The sequence below is a fragment of the Spodoptera frugiperda genome, chromosome 15 (assembly GCF_023101765.2).
Source record: "Spodoptera frugiperda isolate SF20-4 chromosome 15, AGI-APGP_CSIRO_Sfru_2.0, whole genome shotgun sequence".
Classification (NCBI taxonomy): Eukaryota; Metazoa; Arthropoda; class Insecta; order Lepidoptera; family Noctuidae; genus Spodoptera; species Spodoptera frugiperda.
In genome coordinates, this window is record NC_064226.1 from 11,129,669 (window position 1) to 11,148,796 (window position 19,128).

General features: G+C 36.6%; 3 protein-coding genes across 14 annotated transcripts; 2 read left to right on the forward strand and 1 right to left on the reverse strand.

The window, feature by feature from the left end:
• Window positions 1-386: 386 nt before the first annotated feature.
• On the forward strand, window positions 387-1,907 carry LOC118275083 (peptide chain release factor 1-like). The gene is made up of 2 exons (XM_035592943.2): window positions 387-1,484; window positions 1,607-1,907. The coding sequence occupies exons 1-2, from the start codon at window positions 552-554 to the stop codon at window positions 1,826-1,828; spliced, it is 1,155 nt and encodes a 384-aa protein (XP_035448836.1). The 5' UTR covers window positions 387-551; the 3' UTR covers window positions 1,829-1,907.
• Window positions 1,908-2,944: 1,037 nt separating this feature from the next.
• LOC118276267 (peptide chain release factor 1-like, mitochondrial) lies at window positions 2,945-4,608 on the forward strand. Its single transcript, XM_035594522.2, has 2 exons — window positions 2,945-4,092; window positions 4,245-4,608. The coding sequence occupies exons 1-2, from the start codon at window positions 3,127-3,129 to the stop codon at window positions 4,479-4,481; spliced, it is 1,203 nt and encodes a 400-aa protein (XP_035450415.1). The 5' UTR covers window positions 2,945-3,126; the 3' UTR covers window positions 4,482-4,608.
• Window positions 4,609-5,047: 439 nt separating this feature from the next.
• LOC118272464 (voltage-dependent calcium channel subunit alpha-2/delta-3) lies at window positions 5,048-18,882 on the reverse strand. Of its 12 annotated transcripts, none has more exons than XM_035589005.2 (29): window positions 18,538-18,882; window positions 18,116-18,197; window positions 17,666-18,041; window positions 17,450-17,581; window positions 17,112-17,371; window positions 16,769-16,915; window positions 16,329-16,442; window positions 15,062-15,244; window positions 14,858-14,992; window positions 14,638-14,730; window positions 14,170-14,226; window positions 13,459-13,485; window positions 12,604-12,684; window positions 12,444-12,518; window positions 12,200-12,304; window positions 12,019-12,090; window positions 11,585-11,790; window positions 11,252-11,409; window positions 10,888-10,929; window positions 10,626-10,719; window positions 10,407-10,439; window positions 9,755-9,859; window positions 9,261-9,528; window positions 8,986-9,108; window positions 8,757-8,882; window positions 8,513-8,624; window positions 7,888-7,905; window positions 6,769-7,178; window positions 5,048-6,275 (listed from the first exon to the last, which is right to left on the reverse strand). In XM_035589005.2, the coding sequence occupies exons 1-29, from the start codon at window positions 18,639-18,641 to the stop codon at window positions 6,177-6,179; spliced, it is 3,837 nt and encodes a 1,278-aa protein (XP_035444898.1). In that variant the 5' UTR covers window positions 18,642-18,882; the 3' UTR covers window positions 5,048-6,176. The 12 variants fall into 12 exon arrangements, with proteins under 12 accessions (XP_035444898.1, XP_035444892.1, XP_035444929.1 ...); XM_035588999.2 differs by having other exon boundaries at window positions 16,323-16,442; XM_035589036.2 differs by lacking the exon at window positions 13,459-13,485.
• Between the last annotated feature and the right edge of the window lie 246 nt (window positions 18,883-19,128).

Genomic DNA, 19,128 nt, shown 5'->3' on the forward strand with positions numbered 1-19,128 from the left:
AAAAATTACATGAGAATGAGAGATAGCAGCTTTCAAAAACTAATTAATTATTTATTTTTTTATTATGAATTAATTTTTTTCTTTACGTCTTCTCTTGTACTATTTGGTTTGATTTTTTTATAAATCTCGAGCAACTTATCAAGCGCATTATTTTTCTTAACTGTATCACGATATGCTTTGCAGGATGTATTCCATAATTCTGGATAAGTTTCCCATGTTTTAATAAACACCGACAAATAGTGTTTTTCTGTAAGGGTACTATTATCAACAGTATCAACACTATTTTCGCTTTGGATACTGTTTTCGTCTTCCATTTTGAACAAATAACACGAACCTCCGCCTGCCTTGAAATCTTTTCCTCAACTAAAATATTGCCGCGCGCCCGCACACGTCAATATGATTGACAATACCCCTGCCTCCGCCCGATATTGACGTGAAAAATTCAGAATTTCTGGATAATCTACAATATTATTGAACAACAATACGTACTTTATTGACAATATTATTGAGTGTGTGCGGCTAGCCTAACATTTTAGAAGCACTATTGAAGAATGTCCAGTTTTGGTAGAAGTGTATTTTTAAGACAAATGATTTCGATTGTAAAACACAATTTAATTAAAAAGAGTAGCTCACGAGCTTCTTTCGATTTGTCGGAACCGGTTATTAAAGCTTACTTCAAAAGAATAATGTTCGAACATGAAGACCTCTATATGAAAATGCAAAGAACTCCGGAAGAATCTCGTCGTTATTTTGAAATAAAACCAATCGTTAATATACTTCAACACCGTATTTCCTTGCTTGAGAACATTGCTACGCTCAAACAACTCATAAAGAACAAATACTCGCAAACTGAGGATGACGCTGAGATTAAAAAAATGATGAAAGAAGAAAGTAAAATATACGAAAAGCGTATGGATGATCTCGATCGTGAACTGCAAAGGACACTCCTAGACCCGAAACTAACGGAAGGTATAGTGCTGCTGGAAGTCAAGGCCGATAGTGGAGGAGAGGAAGCCATGAACTTTGCGAAAAAACTATTCAAAATGTATAGAACATACGCAAACTATAGAGACTGGGAAACCAGCGTTGTCTCATATGAGAAGTCAAATGAGGAGGGTATTATCAAAGCTTCAATGTTCATTGAGGGTTTAGGTGCATTTGAATTTATGAAATTGGAGGCTGGGATACACTGTGCAAAAAAAGCTTCTGCCACAAAGGGTGACGGTCAGAACATTGAAACTAGTACAGCAGTCGTAACTGTTCTACCAAAGCCGACAGAAGATCAACTAAGTATCCCTGAAACTGATATTATTAAAGAGAAACTTCCCAACGATAGTGCTGTTCGGATCACACATATACCAACCGGGTTGGTGGCTGAATGTCAGGAAAATAAATCGAAAACAAAAAATAAACATGTTGCCATTCAGAAATTAAGAACACTGTTGTTGGAGAAGCAAGATCAAACAAGGAACAGTGAATCTAAGGTTCGGTGCTTATTTCTAAAATGTTACTATAAAATAAATTTTAGGTGTATAAAAATGTTGTTACTAATTCACGTTAAATTAAGATATGTATTAATATTGAATTATTATTTCACTTTTTGCAGATCTCTGTGGCAAATGGAGGGCAAGAAGTTCGGACATATGATTATATACAGGATCAAGTGATAGAACATCGTAAAGGTGGCGGGACTGTTCAGAATCTGCAAAGGTTCATGCACGGCAGCGAAAAATTGGAGCAGGTCCAAGAGAATTTGCTAAAAGAGCAGACCTGCTCGACACTCATGGAGGAAATTAATCAATATGCAACAGAGTCAGTGAAAAATTAACATAATTTGCTTTACATTTTATATATGACATTACTAGCTTTTATTGCTGATTTATTAAAGAATTAATTATGAAATAAAAGGTCTTGGAATTCATTTAAGATATTTTACAACGTCAATACAAAAAAGAAATAAGGACCCCGCACTTTATTTGCCAAGACGTGGTCTCCACTCCAGATTATAAAAACCTTTAGTATTTAATACCTAGGTCTAGCTTGTACGCTACAATACGCTACAATAATTCGCAGAGAATAAGACGAAAAACAGATCAAATGTATACTCACAGGAGAATCATTTTTACATTAAAGGTATACTGTTGCCCAGATATCCCATAACACATCTGTTCCATAGTCGAGTATCTAATACGAACTTAGGTGTAAATTCACCTCTCAATAGGCTCGTTCGTGAGATTAACTCCTTGACAAAATCCGCCCCAGATGTAGACGTATATTATGACTCCATGAAAGTTTTTAAGGCCCAGGTCCTTGAATTCCGGAGGTCGCAGCTCACAACTTAGTTCACAATAAAATTTTACTGTATTAGTAATTACGCTAAATTAAACTTTGTAATGTTAATGTTAGGTGATTGATCTCATTTCAATTTTTTTTTCTCTTTATTGTTTATTGTATTAAGTTTATTTTTTTAATTTTGTTATTGTGATTTAAAATAGTTAATTTCTAAAAATAATTCATATTCTCTTAGTTTTAAGTTATCACTTAATATTAAATGTTGGTTAACCTATAATTGGCGACTGTATTAGACCAAAACTGATATGTATTTATTACTGTACTTAATATTATGTATACAGAAGCTGATGGTAAACCTTTATTAATAAATAAATAAATAAATAAATACTGAATTATATGTAGCTCATACTGATTACTCGATACGTTAAAAGTGTTATCTATTTACTTCTATATTATTCGTCTGTGTCTATTTAAGAGCACCATCCGTCATCGAGTGAGCCGACTAAATAATAAATGCAACTAAAAATTAAAATACTTACATATTTTTTTTTCTTGAATGGCAACCGAGCTTACATATTTAATCTGTGATCAAAATGACCGGCGTCCACACTTGACAGCTGTCAACTATCTCATATCTGTCAAAATGATCATCAGCTGCATAGACTATACAATATATACTGATCAGCTGTCTGTGTTTTCTAACCTCTTAATCTATGAGAATATTTTATATTTACACGGCTTCATCATAAAATGGTTTATATTGTAAAAACTCCTGTTATAAAAGTTTAAACTGTTTAAGAGCAATATTGGCGGAAGTATTTGTACAAGAAAACAATGTCACTTGCAAGAATTTTATTCTCTAGACGGCTATTTACAGCTGATAACTTCTACATACTTCGTAAGTTTAGTTCGCAAAATGCTTTGAATTTGTCTGAACCTGCCGTTCAAGGGTACTTGAAACAATTAATGTTCGAACATGAACACCTATGCCTTAATATGAAAAGGAGTGCTGAAGAAAACAGGCGCTTGTTTCAAATAAAACCAATCGTAAATGTATTGGAGCAACGAGTTACACTATACGACAACATTGAGACGCTTAAAGAACTCAATAAAAAACCACATCACGATGACGAAATGAAAAAGATGATAAAAGAAGAAGCTGAAATATATTTGAAGCGTATTACGGAAGTAGACATGGAGTTACAATCAGCGCTGCTCGAGCCTCACCTCTCAGAGGGCGGCGTGCTGCTCGAGGTGACGGCGGGTGCCGGCGGGCAGGAGGCCATGCTATTCGCGCGCGAGTTGTTCGACATGTACGAATTATATGCCAAGTACAAGAACTGGCAAGTTTGCCTTGTCTCTCTTGAGAAGTCAGATATTGGTGGCATTAGAAAGGCTTCAATGTTTATTGATGGTGTTGGAGTGCCAGAACTTATGAAGATGGAGGCAGGTGTGCACCGTGTACAGAGAATTCCTGCTACTGAGAAGGGTGGGCGCATACATACAAGTACAGTGTCTGTTGCAGTGTTACCGAAGCCTACTGATATTGAATGTGACATCTCGGATCGTGACCTGGTCATTGAAACTAAAAGAGCGAGTGGTGCTGGCGGTCAGCATGTCAACACTACCGACAGTGCTGTCCGCATTACTCATACCCCGACAGGAACAGTGGTGGAATGTCAGGAAGGTAGATCACAAATTAAAAACAAAGAGATTGCTTTACAAAAGTTGAGGACACTATTATTAGAGAAACAACAACAAGAACAACAATCTAAAATCAATAGTGAAAGGAAATCACAGGTTTGTGTCTTTTAACATTTATTTTATTTACAAAATAAATAAATTCCAATTATTAATTAATTTTTATTTATTTAGGCATTTAGTATAAAAGTAAGATTTACAGAAAAAAAGGTTATTCTAAATTCAAATTATTCAAATTAATGTGTTTACAGGTTGGTTCAAGTAATAGAAATGAGAAAATAAGAACATACAACTATCCACAAGACAGAGTGACAGAGCATCGGGAGGGAGGTGGCACAGTTCACAATCTGAAAGGATTCATGGAGGGGGATGGCCAACTGGAAGAGTTGCAGTACAGCCTCCTCAGAGCACAGAAACATCAGACACTCTTAGAAGAAATCAACCGCTATGCTAAATACACAAATATGAAGACAGTTGATAATAACTAAAAACAAGTAAGACAGTACTAAATATTCTTTATGTATTTGTTAGTATAGTGACAATTACCATTAATGAAAATGTAAATTTTGTTAAACAAAAGTATATCTGATTAAATTATTACAGAAATGGAATGAACTTTGGGATTTTATTGCAGATTGCCACATTTTGTTTTTATATTCTCGTAATACTGGCAAAATTACAATCAAATTACATCAAACTCAACCAGTTTCAAGCCATGCTAGGCTTGTTAAAGTTTAATATTCAAGTTCCATATCAAACAGTTACATGAATAAGCCATTAACATTATAATTAACTAGCTACTTCCGCGCGGTTTCACCCGCTCTGCTCGGCTCCTCTTGGCCATAGCGTGATGCTTTATAGCCTATAGCCTTCCTCGATAAATGCACTATCTAACACAAAAAGAATTATTCAATTCGGACCAGTAGCTCAGGAGATTAGCGCGTTCAAACAAACAAACAAACAAACTCTTCAGCTTTATAATATTAGTATAGATGTAGTCAAAATTATTTCAGCTACCAAATATTTGTTCAGGAAGTGTAAACATTAAAACACATTGAATTGTAATGATTTATTTTGTACAATCAAACAATCACATTTCAGTAATTAAGTAAAGAGTTCACGTCTAAGACAAATACGTAAATGACAGAGATTCGAAATACTAAAATCTAATAATAATATAATTACAAATATACGACCACTCTGTGGTGTAATACTGCATCGATATAAGTAATTGAAGGATAGAATAAAAATTTAAATTGAAATGTTCTCCTTAATTGCTTGTTGTTACTTGTTACGGATGTTATAAAATACTTCCATCCCAATTAATAATTTACTGGCAGGACGGAGCAAAGGTGACATTAAAATTAATTTACAACAGAATAAACTGACAAAGTATAAACTAGAAAATTATGCAAAAAGCCATTTCCTTTACAAAAGCTATATTATTATCTTACCAATTAAATTTTTATTTTATTATATAATTTAACTAACACTCCACATGGTGTTTGAGGATCGTCCAATTTGTTGATATGAATATTTTTATTATTGCTTCCTATTGTGGCACAATGGGAGCATACTCTATCATTTAAAATTTGATATGTGGGAATGACATGTACTTTCTTTAATTACCTACCTAATCTAAAAGCAGAGATCAATGTAATTCACAATTTATTAACACAATATAAACTATTTAGAGGTTTTAAATAAGTTTGACAAGTCTTTAAAATTTTCTATGAACATAATTATAAGTATTTCAATAAACTATGACATTTGATAACAAAACGTAGTACATAACTATTTTATAATATCTATTATTTTATTTGAGAATTTTAAAGGTACTTACACAGAACACAGGTGTGTTATTTTCTGTTGTAGAAAACTTTGACTATTATTGGGAAAAGCGTGAATAACATAATTGAAGAATATGGCATCCTTTCATCAAGAATTATCATTTCTTCAAATACTTGACTCCCATTTGGCAAAGATATCGATAGCCATACAGGTCTATAAAGGCGCGTTCACACTGGCAGGTCGCTGATAGAACTATATACTAGCTCGTATCTAGAAATTCTAATGCTGGCTCTCAATGTGACCACACCATTATGACTTGTTTAGTTAGCAATTGTCTAACATTCAATATATGTACGGAGGCTCTTAGCCTTTTAATAGAACATTTTCAAAATCTACGCCAGATACCGAAGTATTAAAAATAGACTCAGTGTAACCCATGTCTTGCAGTTGCCCGGTAAACTGCCGCGTCCACACATGTCGATATTGCTTTCCTGTAAAAATAGTTTTCTTTATTTGTGTCTAATGGTGCTCCCACACAGCAGTTATATAACGTTATACAACATTGTGTAACATTTATAACAGCATGTAACATACTCTACAACCACTGTTATAATTTGTTTAAACACAAATGTTATTGTTACACATTGTTATATAACGTTATATAACCGCTGTGTGGGAGCACCATAATACGTAGCACTTGCATAGATAGATAGGCGTTTAATCTTTTGTATCTGAGCATTTGTTGAAACTAATTCAATTAGAGGGTCGAATTTTCATCTTAGATTGTACGTTAGTCGGGGTATTATTTACCTCAATAAAATCAATACCAGTTTATTCCAGCAATAATATTATTTGCTATATAACTCCAGTTCATCTCTCGGTTTACCAGCTTAGACTAGAATTTAGAATGTGTAGGTATAAACCTACTTTCGCATTTATAGCGTAACGTACTAAGTGTGATCTAATATTACTGCAGTAACATACCTCAGTATGATTCCGGATACAAGAAGTGGGTTGCTTCCTGTACAAAGGATGCATATGCTTCAAGCAGGGCAGCGATTCGTTGTAGTTCACCTCAGTCGCGTCTACCGACATGGCGGCCACTTCTAGCTTCGGACAGTTCGCGTCTACGACTATCATGAGCATGTTGGTGTAGTTGACATGCTGCGCGTAGAAGGGCCGGTGGCATTTATCGTCCACTGGCACGTTCAGCTTCGCGTCCAGGTTGCTGTAGTCTGTCAGCTGGTACAGATACATCTCCCTGTCGCAAGGAGTTGGCCTGGTCCGGTTTATCAACACCAACTTCTCATAATCTCTCTCCAACACTCGCATGTTCGGAGGTTTATTCATACCCGGGTCGTCAGTCTCTTCATCGTTCTCGTAACTCTGGTACGCTACAGATCAGAAAATATCTATCAGCTCGCTGTCAAACATTTCGAGATCCATGCACGAGCAAAAATGGATAGGATTCTTTATAATTGCAAAAAAAAATGTAGAGAAAAATAAATTGAAACATGCAGAAGAATAAAATATTTTAGAGATCTGTACAAGTTAAGATGTATGTAAGTAAATAGATTAAAGAAGAATCAAAATGTATATTATTTACTTATTTTGAGCAAAATTAAAAATATGACATACGATAAGATAAAAAATTGTTAATCGTTGGTCTTTAACTTAAGTTGTAATAAAGTAGACTGAAAACATGCAAATCCAAATAATGTTATTTACATCACGCCTATATGAATATAATATTCAACGAAAGGGAAGACAGATCCATACTAAAAAAGTTAACTCAATGTAAAAGAGTTGTCCGACAGTCCCAATTTATTAAAATACCACTCTTAAATTCTACAAACATGCACATTCCCTTTCTCCAAGTTTAGCAAGCCTGCTCTCGTTGAACGAGCATCATGAAGCGACTACAAATGAAATGTTCAAAAGTGGACAAAAATTTGATAATTTTGTTAAAATCGAGAATAAGCTTGCGTTCTATAGGACTAGGTACACAACTAAATCTATTCAATCGAACATAAAGATATCTATAAAAGTATTAGATCTATGCAATTGTCGACGTGCTGTGTGCTCGCTCTACAAGTAACTCACCGGTGGGTGTAACATTCTCTGAAAAAATATGGAGTCATTACTACTTTAGTAGAAACATCTAAGTCCAATTGTTGACTCCATGAATGAATTTTGCTTTCGCTACAAATATTGTGATAACCAGCTAGGAACAGTAATGTTGAGTGCAGTTCAACCGTGGTGCACACTCATGCACCCAAATAACTTTTGTGTATTCAAAGTGACGAAGAGTTTCAAAGTTTTAACACATTTGACTAGTGATACGTGTTTATTCAATCTAAGGTAGACTAAAACCTAATTGTTTAACATAGTTATATTTCAATTTAGTAAAGTCAAGTATATCATGCACAGAAACATTTAAAAGCACAATTTAGTCTTCCGCGCAAAATAAAAATATTAATTTACGTCCATTTAAACGTATCTGTTCTACACAGTTTAGTTCTGCTATAAGTGCTCGTTGTCATGCAGACTGACAGTACATGCTGACAACGCTCAAGAGCAACATCGAATGCGCATTAAGATCCACAACATTTAGCCTGCCGCGCCAACCGACACAGTTATCATTAGGTATTTTATAATGTTCTCGAACAATCCTAGCACATGAACCAACTAACACACACCAAATGGTTTAAGCTTGAAGTTTACGTACCGTCGTCCAACGAGTAGCTGGATGCTTGTGCCAAACCTGTGGTGATGCAGTTGTAGAACCAAACCGTGGTGGCTATGAACCAAGCCATCACGAGCCGCAAGTTCTCAAGAGGCTGGAAATGGAAACGAGAAAAATGTTTAACTTGAATTCTTGATTCTTATTATTAAAGCTTACACTCTATATCTGGCATAGCATCTGTATGACAATGAAATCTGCATAGTAATATATTTAAAAGGTGTATTACGGTAAACAGCATTGTGGCTGGGTTCGTGGTTTTCTTTTCTCTGAAGCAGACTGCTTGATAGTCTACGATGTGCACCGCCTTGTACACTTCGTCTTCCACCAACCTCGCCATAATATCTGGTCGAATCTGGAAATATTTAAATCCAAGCGTAGCATCAACAGTTACACTTAATTTGTCACTCAAATAAGTCCTATTAGCATATTTTCTGATCATCTGAAATAAATCGTACCCTTCCAAAGAATTGTCCAGTTTGAGTCGCGTCTTCGCTGACAATTATCCAGCCATTGTTGTCCACCAAGTAACAGTCCCAGCTTTCAGATTGACAGGTTGTGCACTCCTTGTTGTGTTCGCACTGGAATAAATGAGTAGAGTAGCTCTAAAAGCCTGTTTGTGTAACCAGTTTGGTAAAAATAAAAATTCTACCGGGATAACCCAAAAATAATTCCAAAAAAATTGAAGTGGTTAGGTGTTACTGGAAAATTTAGGACTTAAAAGAACACTTACCGAAGAAGTAATATTATCGAACCATTCGCTGAGTCGTTCATGTTTGAATTGGAAGCCAACGACAGCGGCTGGAGCCTTCCTATGTCCGTCTCCATGGAATACCGCATGCGATGCAGTGACCATAGCCAGGCTGACGTTGAGGGGAAACTTGTCAGTGCTCAGGTCGACGCTGTACACGTAACTGAGGGGATCCACATAGTGCTGTTCCACTGCCCGACGGTACCACACTTCCTCGATAGCTCGTGGCCACTGTTTTCCAAATTCTGGTCTAGAAATAATAGATATTGTTTCATAAATCAAGTTTGAAAGAAAATGTTTCCATATGTTTCATCAGGGTGTGAAAAAAATACGTTCGTTTCAGATGAATTCTTAAATAAATAAATAAAAGATATGTTTTATAGTTTTTGTAAGATTGAATGGAAGAAAATTCTTGATTACGACACAGTTAATGATGGATGTACTAAATACACTATCTGTAAGTACACTACTCTTACTTGTCATTATCATGTTCTTTAGGCGGATGGGTCTGCCACCGTGTGAGACCACTGTGCGTCGACAGGAAAGCCACGATGTATCCAAAGCGTTGAATGAACTCCACCCTGTTACAATCATTATATTCATTGTTCATTTTGCCTAAATTCATATTTGAAACATCATCAAAAAGGCTCTATTATCCAGCATTAAGGTGTAAATTGTATCTAGTTAGGTACTTTATTTATTTGGAAATATTTTTCTTGCGTGAACACTTTGTTGCTTGTAAACTGTTTTCTAGGTCTTCGAAGTAATATACACAAACATTTTGGTACTTTTTCTCCTCAAATCATACGTTTACTGGCAAATATCCTAATTATGTAGTCAGGTATGCATGTATGCCTATGTTTCATGGCTACCTTGTTTTACTAATTTAATTTTCTAGCTCTGGTCTTATAGTTCTATTCATTACAAAATACACAAACCAATTCCAGGCTGCACTTTAAAACAAACACAATAAAACATATTTGACCTACATTAGTTGAGACATTCTTTACTCATTCCAGTTGTTTACGTCCTCGTACAAAATCCTATCGCTCAGGAACAATATCTCTATCTCTTAACCAAAATAAGAAGTCATGCAATACACTGGTCCACGTCATAAGTTTACTTTACCTCGGCAATAATCCGATCACTTTTGTCAATGGGCTATCCGGGTGAAAGTAGTAAAAATGCATTCGATATAAATTATAATGTGCTTCAAAATAAATTGGAATTAATACTTTACCGTACATTACTACATTAAAATTTAAACATAAAACATCATTTCGTTTAAAGTGTGAAAGAAAAGGAGCATAAAGTGGAGTTTAAAAATATATAGAAAATATTACTTACGCCTTTTCATCTGATGCGGATTCTGAGATGCTCTTGTTGAACCAAGCTGTGTTTCGGGCATCATACACCAAGGCTTGCATTAAGCCATGGTCACCTGACAATATAAAAGAGGATATAGGTAATACTGCAAAAACGAATTGTGATAAAATTGCATAGGTACCTAATCTAGTTTCGCTAGGAAACTTAATTGGTAGTTACAATACTACCAAAATTCGGTATCAAATTTGTTTGTGCTATATCAACATAAAAGTCCGTCACTCACAATAATATTCATTCTTGTTCCTCTCCCTCGCCTCTGATGTTCCTGGAAAATAGAAAATGTATGTTCGATATAAATAGTTTTGCATTTTGATCCCATAGGTTCCTAGAATTAAATCATAAATAGATATTATTTATGTTCAAGTCATCGGTAATGACAATTTTGAAAATATTTAAGTCTTGAATGCTTTCGTTACACTAATTTTTTGCTGTTTAAATTGGCAAAAACGAAGAGTGTGGGAGCTGACTTAGATTGGATAGTTGACTGTAATAAAGTTGCATTATGGACTAAATATAATTGCTAATAGAACTTGGTTGTATCTTGCTAAAAGTCCAAGCTTTCATTCTTTTTATTAAAATAAAATTACCGTTATTATGCCGCTCGTGACCAGTTTTGTTCTTATGGTGTTCTGGAGGCCGGGGCTTGGCTGGCCAGCGCCAACCTGGCTTGGCCACTCGTTCCAAGAAGTAAAGTAATTCTTCTTCAGCATTCGCAAATGTACGCTCGTAATGCCGACAATATAACCTGAAAGTGTATAAAAGACATCAATCGTCGTTACACGGCTTTTTGGCTTGACCAAGTATGTACATTTCTAAAGGTGTTTCTAAACGGGAAATATTTTTGCCAGGCCATATCCAGCACATATTACTTTTTATTTTAACCTGACCATATTGCTTTTAAGTCTACAATCAGCACTTACCAATCAGGATGGACGCTCCACTTGTCCGACAGATATTGCCTCGCCGAAATATTCTTAGATGTTAGTGAGAGTCTGTGTATGTCGTCTGTAGGTGGGGGTGTGATACGGTGTCGTCCATAGTTCTCCGGAATGGCCACAACTAACGTGAACGGGGAATCGCTGATACCAGTCCAGAAGTAATGTCTTTTTGCTCGAGATACTCGTTTCTGAAAAAGTTAAGTAGGTGGAATTGAAATGACACTCATTTCATTGGTGATCTTGAATGTGTTGAAATGTGTAGAACGTGACAGTCAGATTATAGAATTGGTCTGATTAATTCATGAGTTTTGCGTATTGAGAACTAAGAATCTAAGTAGAGTATTGAGTAGGAAGACAGGAAGAAGTATTTTGAGATCTTGTAGGCGCCTACTTATAAGTTTGCTTTCTAAACTCACCATGTCATCGAGATGGTACTTCACGCTCATCACCTTGTTGCCAGTCTTCTGGTCTATTATCTCTTTACGTAACTGTAACATTGGTTCAATTTAGAAATATCATTACATATACATAAGTACTGTACATACCTACATACGTATTTACGAAAAAACTACCATTTGAAGAGAATTGAACACTTACGGCGGTGAGTTCCTTGCTAAAGTTCCTGGGCCCACGGTCGTCATCGAACAGTTCGACTTCTATCATGTCGACACTATTGTAACTAGGTTTCAGGATTTGTTGGAACTGGAAATAGAATTTTAATTAATTGTGACTGATAATAATCGTTTTCTTTTGAATATGAGGTTTTTGGATCTCGACTGATTGACTAGTAGAAGCACTATGCAGAGTTTATTTTTGGTAATTATAAATATACTATACTTACAACGGGCCTCAGGTCAGGATGTATCAATATATATCCGTTGTTAGTCACTATGAAAGCATAACCATTAACACCAATCTGAAACAATAATTACATGTGAATAAGTTGCATAACTCTGTTGAATAATATATCATAATATATTGTCAATAGAATCATTACACACCTTGTATGGTGTCATGAGAGCTTGTATCTCAGAAAGAGGTACGTCAGTGCCAGCTACTCCCAAAAGTCTAGCTATACGCATCTGCAAATATGTAACACGCATTACATAATACTGACACCAGATAATGCAACAATATATAACACACCACACAATACTCAATACTGAAAATCTCTATTGATTCATCATTTAGTCTCAGGCTGTTCTGCAAATCAATATCACTAAACTCTACGTTACCATTTTATAAATCTACATTCGAAATAGAAAAAATATATCAAAAATATGCTGTAGATATGTTATTTTTGTAAGTAAACAGTCAAAAATTATACTAACTACAAGGTATTCCGCATCTGGCGACGTATTGGCCATCATTCTACTGTTATTATACAACATTATGACAATCTTGTAAAACTAGCAATAAATTACTGATTCTTTAGCATCTAAGCCCCGTTAGGCGAAGTTCTATATGTTTATTTATATAGAACTATGTTAAGGGAATCTAATTTTATATCCACGGTTACAGGTTCTAGCAATACTACTCAAATATTAAATAATTTTATGTTATAAATTAAAATACTACTCTTTAGATTCTAAAAAACCCACTACCAGTATTTTGATTGTAAAAATACAAATACCCTTTCGAATGTATCCATGTAAATAACTGTCGAAATTGTAAATTAATCAAATAGGCAAAGTAGTGACTTATATTAACTGCAGACTCGTTTCCTTAGACAAACAGATAGTGTGCACAAACATTGAAAGCAGCTTCTCCAGCCAGGCGCCGCGCTCGTCCCTCGTCTCGCATGCATCGTCTGACACGACTCACGGAGGCAGTATGGTCTATGAGCGTTGGCCTACCTCTTTCTGGCCGTTCTCCTCTACGGACTGCGATTGGTTGTGGACGTACGAATGCAATAAAATATAATAACATATAGATAAATGCGTTGTAACAACTTCCGCTAGAAATTAAAATGGCTCCTCTCCGGAGATAAAGACTAAATATTGCTAAAATTGTTAATATCAAAAATTGCCATTCTTAAGAAGAGAATATTTCAAAGTCAATAGATACTCAAGTAACAAAGGCCCCATACTCGTCATGTGTACGCCGGGCTGCACGATACGTTATTCAAAAATATTTACATTTACTTGTCGTCATACAAGTCAATCTTTAAAAGTTGTCTCTACGAAGACATCACTATATTCAGGCAAAAATACTTTATTTCATTAGATAGTGTGTGTAGTGTATATAGATCATAACTCTTGCATAGAAAATTAACTTGATGATTGATAGAAAAGTCGTTCATAACACCCTAGTGGTCTACGCCTACGAGCTAGTAGAAACTACGTCACTACAGTAAGCCAAAGGGTCGGACAACACATTGGTCAGGCGGTGCGGCGGCTGCGCACGCGCCGCCCTCCGCGCACACATCTATCGAGGACAGATGCATCGCTAACGGGGCCAAATAACACTGTACCGTTACTGAAATCCAAAAAACTAAATCATAAAAACTCTCTTGTATCTTGCAAAAACTTTACAATTAAATCATCAAAACTTTCTAAGTGTAGTACCTCTTTCGTAACCGAAACCCAGTAAGCTTCATTTATCAGTACATTCTCTGTGATGTTCTGAGGGGAAACCATCAAACAAAACGGAGTTATTAATAGACATTGACATGTAACAGAAGATAGACAATAGAGTAAAGAGAAAGTAATTAGAAGAGATAGAGCTTACGTCCAATTAGTAGAAAATACAAAACCAATCTGTAAACATAATTTTTTGAAACAGATCACAGGTTCATTTCGTTCATGCTACATGGAAAATTTAGAATTTAGAAAAGACGTAATGTACAGCTAAATAATACAGATAAGAGAATAATTTGACTAGAAGAGAGAAAGACACTGACACTGAGATAGATTAAAAACCGCAAATTAATAAAGTAATGCAAATCATTCTCTTTCCCGAATATTTAAAACTTTCTGACACATTAGGGGACTCAAGTTCAGGGTTTAAGTATAGGTACACGCACGACATCTCACCTCATTGTGCCGCAGGTCGTACACGGGCATTGACACTGACGTCATTAACTGATACTGAGAATTCCCAAGTTCACTGTACTGGCCTTGTTTCATCTGCAACATAAATAATTCAAACATACCCGTAAAAGCTTTCAGGGTAATTCGTCCCTCGTGTAATTCAAATGGCGAAATAAATGTCGTCTATTATAAGACTGTCACCAAATGATAAGGATATATTTACCTGAGTAATTCTCCATCGTCTGTCCTGTTCCTTGTCCGAATTGAACAGGTTTTTATCACGTCGCTGGCTCATGAAGCGCTCCTTTTGTTCAGCACGCTCACGTTGCTCCCACAAGTAATCGGCTACTTTTGGGTCCTAATAAATGACGTATTACAATAAATTACAGTTTTACAACGAACTACTAAATGTGGGAGTAGTACTTACAGTGACGTTAGCGTAGACAGGAGTCCAGACGACAGGGTGTTTCGCTCTTTGTAGCACGAGAGGGCGCGCGAGCACGTTCACATGTTCGAGCACGCGCTCGCGCACCTCTGCCAGAGTGCTCAGGTGCACGTAGAACCCGCGGTTGGCACACGCCATCCATTTCACCTCTCTCACATCTGCCACCTACACATCCTTAACGTGTTACTACCCATCCTTCCTACGTCGGGTCTCTAACGACGGCCTGTGTAAGTGCTGCATTCATCTGACCTAGCTAAGTGTCCTCTGCAGCATGTGGTAAGGCTTTCACAACATTTATTAGTACAATTTCTACAACGACAATAGTTGTAATAGGGTTAAATGGAAAACCTACAGAAATAAATGTAATCAAAATTAGAGAATTAAAAAATTTTAATAAGTATATTTAGGTAATTATTCTACAAGAAGATAAGAATAAAATGCATAACACAAACACCTCTACGTAAAAACCATCACACTTGTACAAAATTCTACGCATGTCATACAAGTATATCATTCTCACAACTCTTATTTAGCAAAAACTATAATCGAGATGCTCATGACAACTTGTGTGTACACGCACTGCAAAATTGAATTAATTACCAACCCAAACGTACATTGATGTCGAAATCAATATTCATATACAGTAATTACATGCGTCATTTTAAATTTTGAAGTAGGCGTGAACACTACAGTCATTCGCATCTTGTTCGATTGTTTTACTAAACGAACGGTTTCTCTAAATCTTTATAACACATGATTCACACCTGATGCAGGTATCTTTGAAACCATAAGTATTTTTCCCAAGGGCTTGATGGAGGCTTCATATATGCTTAAAACTTTAACTTTAACCTTAGTGCACATGTTGGAACAGCAACAAGTGTAAATCGTACAGATAGGCAGATCCAAAATTCAGTTTACGACATTGTTCTAAGTTAAAAAGTAAAATAATTTATTGAATGATATTTCGAGTATTGAACAACGTTATAGTCAAAATGCCGTCGCAAAACATAATTTTGGACCTACCAAAGACAGAGACAACGAACAAATACTATAAGCTGAAGCACATTGAGATTGGAAATTGTACAAAATACAAAAACATCACCATGCAATGTACAGGTCCGAAGTACAATAGACAGACAACAGGGTACCACATTCTAGGCGTACTGGCATTTTGGTACGAAGGAAGGCATTATGCAGGTCGCACAATGACTACGACACACAGTAAGACTTGAAGTGGTACTACCTTTACCTCACGCCCTATCAGGTACGTAAACACTCTCACTGGGGTATCGTATTTCCAATTGAACTTCTCGAATATTTCTTTATAATTGTACGGTACGCCGTCTGTAACCAGCATTATTGCCTGAAAGAAGATTTATGCAACATATGATTTTAGGAAACTTTAATAATGTTCACGTTTCTTATTAAAACAAGAAAGAGACTGTTTCGTTCATCATATTGTTACACTTATGAATACGGCTATGAAAAGAAACAAGAATACTCAAAGATCTCTTTTACTTTTTTAAATTCTCAGTACCTAATTCATAGTAGATACGAACTCTGCAAAAAAATATTACCATCGTACAGTATAATATCATGGGACTCATAATTCTACCGGCAAATTTTGGGCTATACATATGTATTATACCTCTGTTTCCTAGGGATAAAATATGTGAACCAACAACCTACCTGGTTACAGTTAGCTCCACCGCTGTTATTCCTGTATATTTCCAATAGCTCGAATGCTCTCGTCAAAGCCGCTGAAAAGTTTGCTATCTCCTGTGTTTCGAAATTGTCCATTGCCAACTTCAGTTCCCGGAGATTTCCCAGGGTAGCCTGATAATGTCCGAAAATAAAATTATGATTTATTATAACAGTGTAACTACCATCATGTCTATACCTATGGATATCGTTTTTGTTATCTTGATAATAGTTGTTTACTGCAATATTCTAAAATAGCTACAGGTTTGCTTATCTTAACGCCCCCGGCGAACATTACTTTTTCATTGTTTTTAAGTAGAAACCAACTCACTTGTACAAGGGAATCCTCAAAACACGGTACGATTTCCTCCACGGTATCAGCAAATGTCATCACATTGACGAAATCGTTATTGCCGAGGGTATCAAGTATGTTGGTAACAACGTGTTTGGCGATATCCCGTCGTTGGCCGGTCATTGACCCGCTGCGGTCTACTAAAATGATCACATCCTTTGGACTCGCAGCTGCTTCCATATACCACGCGCGGGTCCGACAATCGTAAATGTCCACGGGGTCAGCCCTCCATTTTAAAGCTAAAATAATATCATTTTAGTCAGAACATTGTCTGTGAAATAGTTCAGAATCCGTAAAATTACTAAGATTTTCTTTACCAGGATAATGCCTCATGAATCCAGTAGAACTGCCAAAATATTGCCACGACAGCGTAGGGTCACTCTGATAATTGTTTATGAAGTGTGTGTCCAGACCTTCCGACCAATGGATTCCTTTGATAACCTCGGGTGCTGGAAGACATCAACCGTTTTTAATCCGTTCACACAATATTTATGATTACATGACTAGACGTTTCACGTCCATGGTTTACTCACCCCAAGCATAAACATTTGTTGGAACGTGCACACTGCTAAAATTAGTGTTTACTGGAATGTTAGAAAAATGTGGGTTTTGCTGTGTATGCGCGTTCTTTGATGGAGGCCGTACTATCCAGCTTTCCTGGCCGAAGTCTGTTTCTGGTGTGGTGGTGATCGACACCTCATCCCACGGCTCCTCCATCTCCTTACTATTGTAGAACTGAAAGTCCTCAGGTACCGGTTCGTTTTGTTTGTCAAAAGCCATATTTTGTGCCGCGTCTACTATCCTCTTGACAGCGCTAATTTTCAGTTCCATCATGGCGCGAATATCGTCTGACATACTCTGGACTAATTTTTCCCCATCTCTCGATTCGACTTGAGCAGATTTAAAGCTCTGAATAAAATAAATGAATTAGCATTTACCTTTGTAAACGCAATAATAGAATAGATACCACAATATGTACTTACATCCTGAACTTCTTTCTTCCTAGTGATGAACTCCCCGAAGTGATATAACTCGGTACCGAGTTTAACCGCCCATGCTTGTACCCTAAACAGTTAATATTGATGTTACAGTAACACAAATCTATAAATCATACCCTGTCCGGGAACATTTGTTCAACATTTCGGAGTTACTCGTTCTTTTTTATGGTTTTTTTACGATGTGAGCATATCGATAATAATAGATTACTTCTAGTCTAAAATCAGTATATTCTTATTTTTATTTATTGAAACGAACTATGTTCAATTCTGCCAGTTGGCCACAACTTTTGTTTCCATTACCTGTACCTAATAACTTCATGGTCAGGTTGGAATTAGTCAAAAGGGAACATTTGTGTTGGGTAGAAGGAAAATAATTACTAATGAGTGTTATGCACAATATATCTTACGAGTTAAGCGATATTTTGGCAGGGGCATCACTAGCCGAGCAGTCCCTGGAGTCCAGGAACAATACCAGTAGAAGTAACACGAAGGCACCGACACACTTGCACATCAGAACCACTGCGCTGTATTTGTTTCACTGACTAGAATGATACGAGGACATGTTACGCACTTAATCTAATTATGACATTGATGATGTTTAGGGATTCCGATGTTAGACGGCCAGGCTGTGTTAGGTACTGGGCGACGAACATTGATAAGGTTGATAGGTGTGCGTCGCAGTGCGCAGGCGCGAGTGAGCGCGGGGCGGGCATGCGCGCTGGTTCCCCTGCGCGGCTCGACTGGCGAGTGGCGACCTCCGGCTGTTTGTGTACGACGGCGCTACCAGCGCTGCGTAACTTGTGGATTCCGTCGCTGTCGGCACCTGACGCATCGATTGCTCGCGCATTCACTAGGTCAGCGTGTCGGTGGGCCGCGGACATGTTTTCAGCTTCCGTTTGTTCCCGCCGTAGTTGAAATAGGTGCGATGTTTTAGAATCGAAACTTTTAAAGTGTATATGCGATTTTCAGGAAGTCTACTACTATTACGTATTGAAATA

Coding starts and splice junctions, on each gene's coding strand:
- LOC118275083 (XM_035592943.2), top strand. CDS start 552: ATGTCCAGTTTTGGTAGAAGTGTATTTTTAAGACAAATGATTTCGATT. Junction 1,485..1,606: donor CAAGGAACAGTGAATCTAAG/GTTCGGTGCTTA, acceptor CACTTTTTGCAG/ATCTCTGTGGCAAATGGAGG.
- LOC118276267 (XM_035594522.2), top strand. CDS start 3,127: ATGTCACTTGCAAGAATTTTATTCTCTAGACGGCTATTTACAGCTGAT. Junction 4,093..4,244: donor ATAGTGAAAGGAAATCACAG/GTTTGTGTCTTT, acceptor ATGTGTTTACAG/GTTGGTTCAAGTAATAGAAA.
- LOC118272464 (XM_035588999.2), bottom strand. CDS start 18,641: ATGTGCAAGTGTGTCGGTGCCTTCGTGTTACTTCTACTGGTATTGTTC. Junction 12,685..13,458: donor AGGAGAACGGCCAGAAAGAG/GTAGGCCAACGC, acceptor ACATATTTGCAG/ATGCGTATAGCTAGACTTTT. Junction 10,440..10,625: donor TCCGCATCAGATGAAAAGGC/GTAAGTAATATT, acceptor TCACCCGGATAG/CCCATTGACAAAAGTGATCG.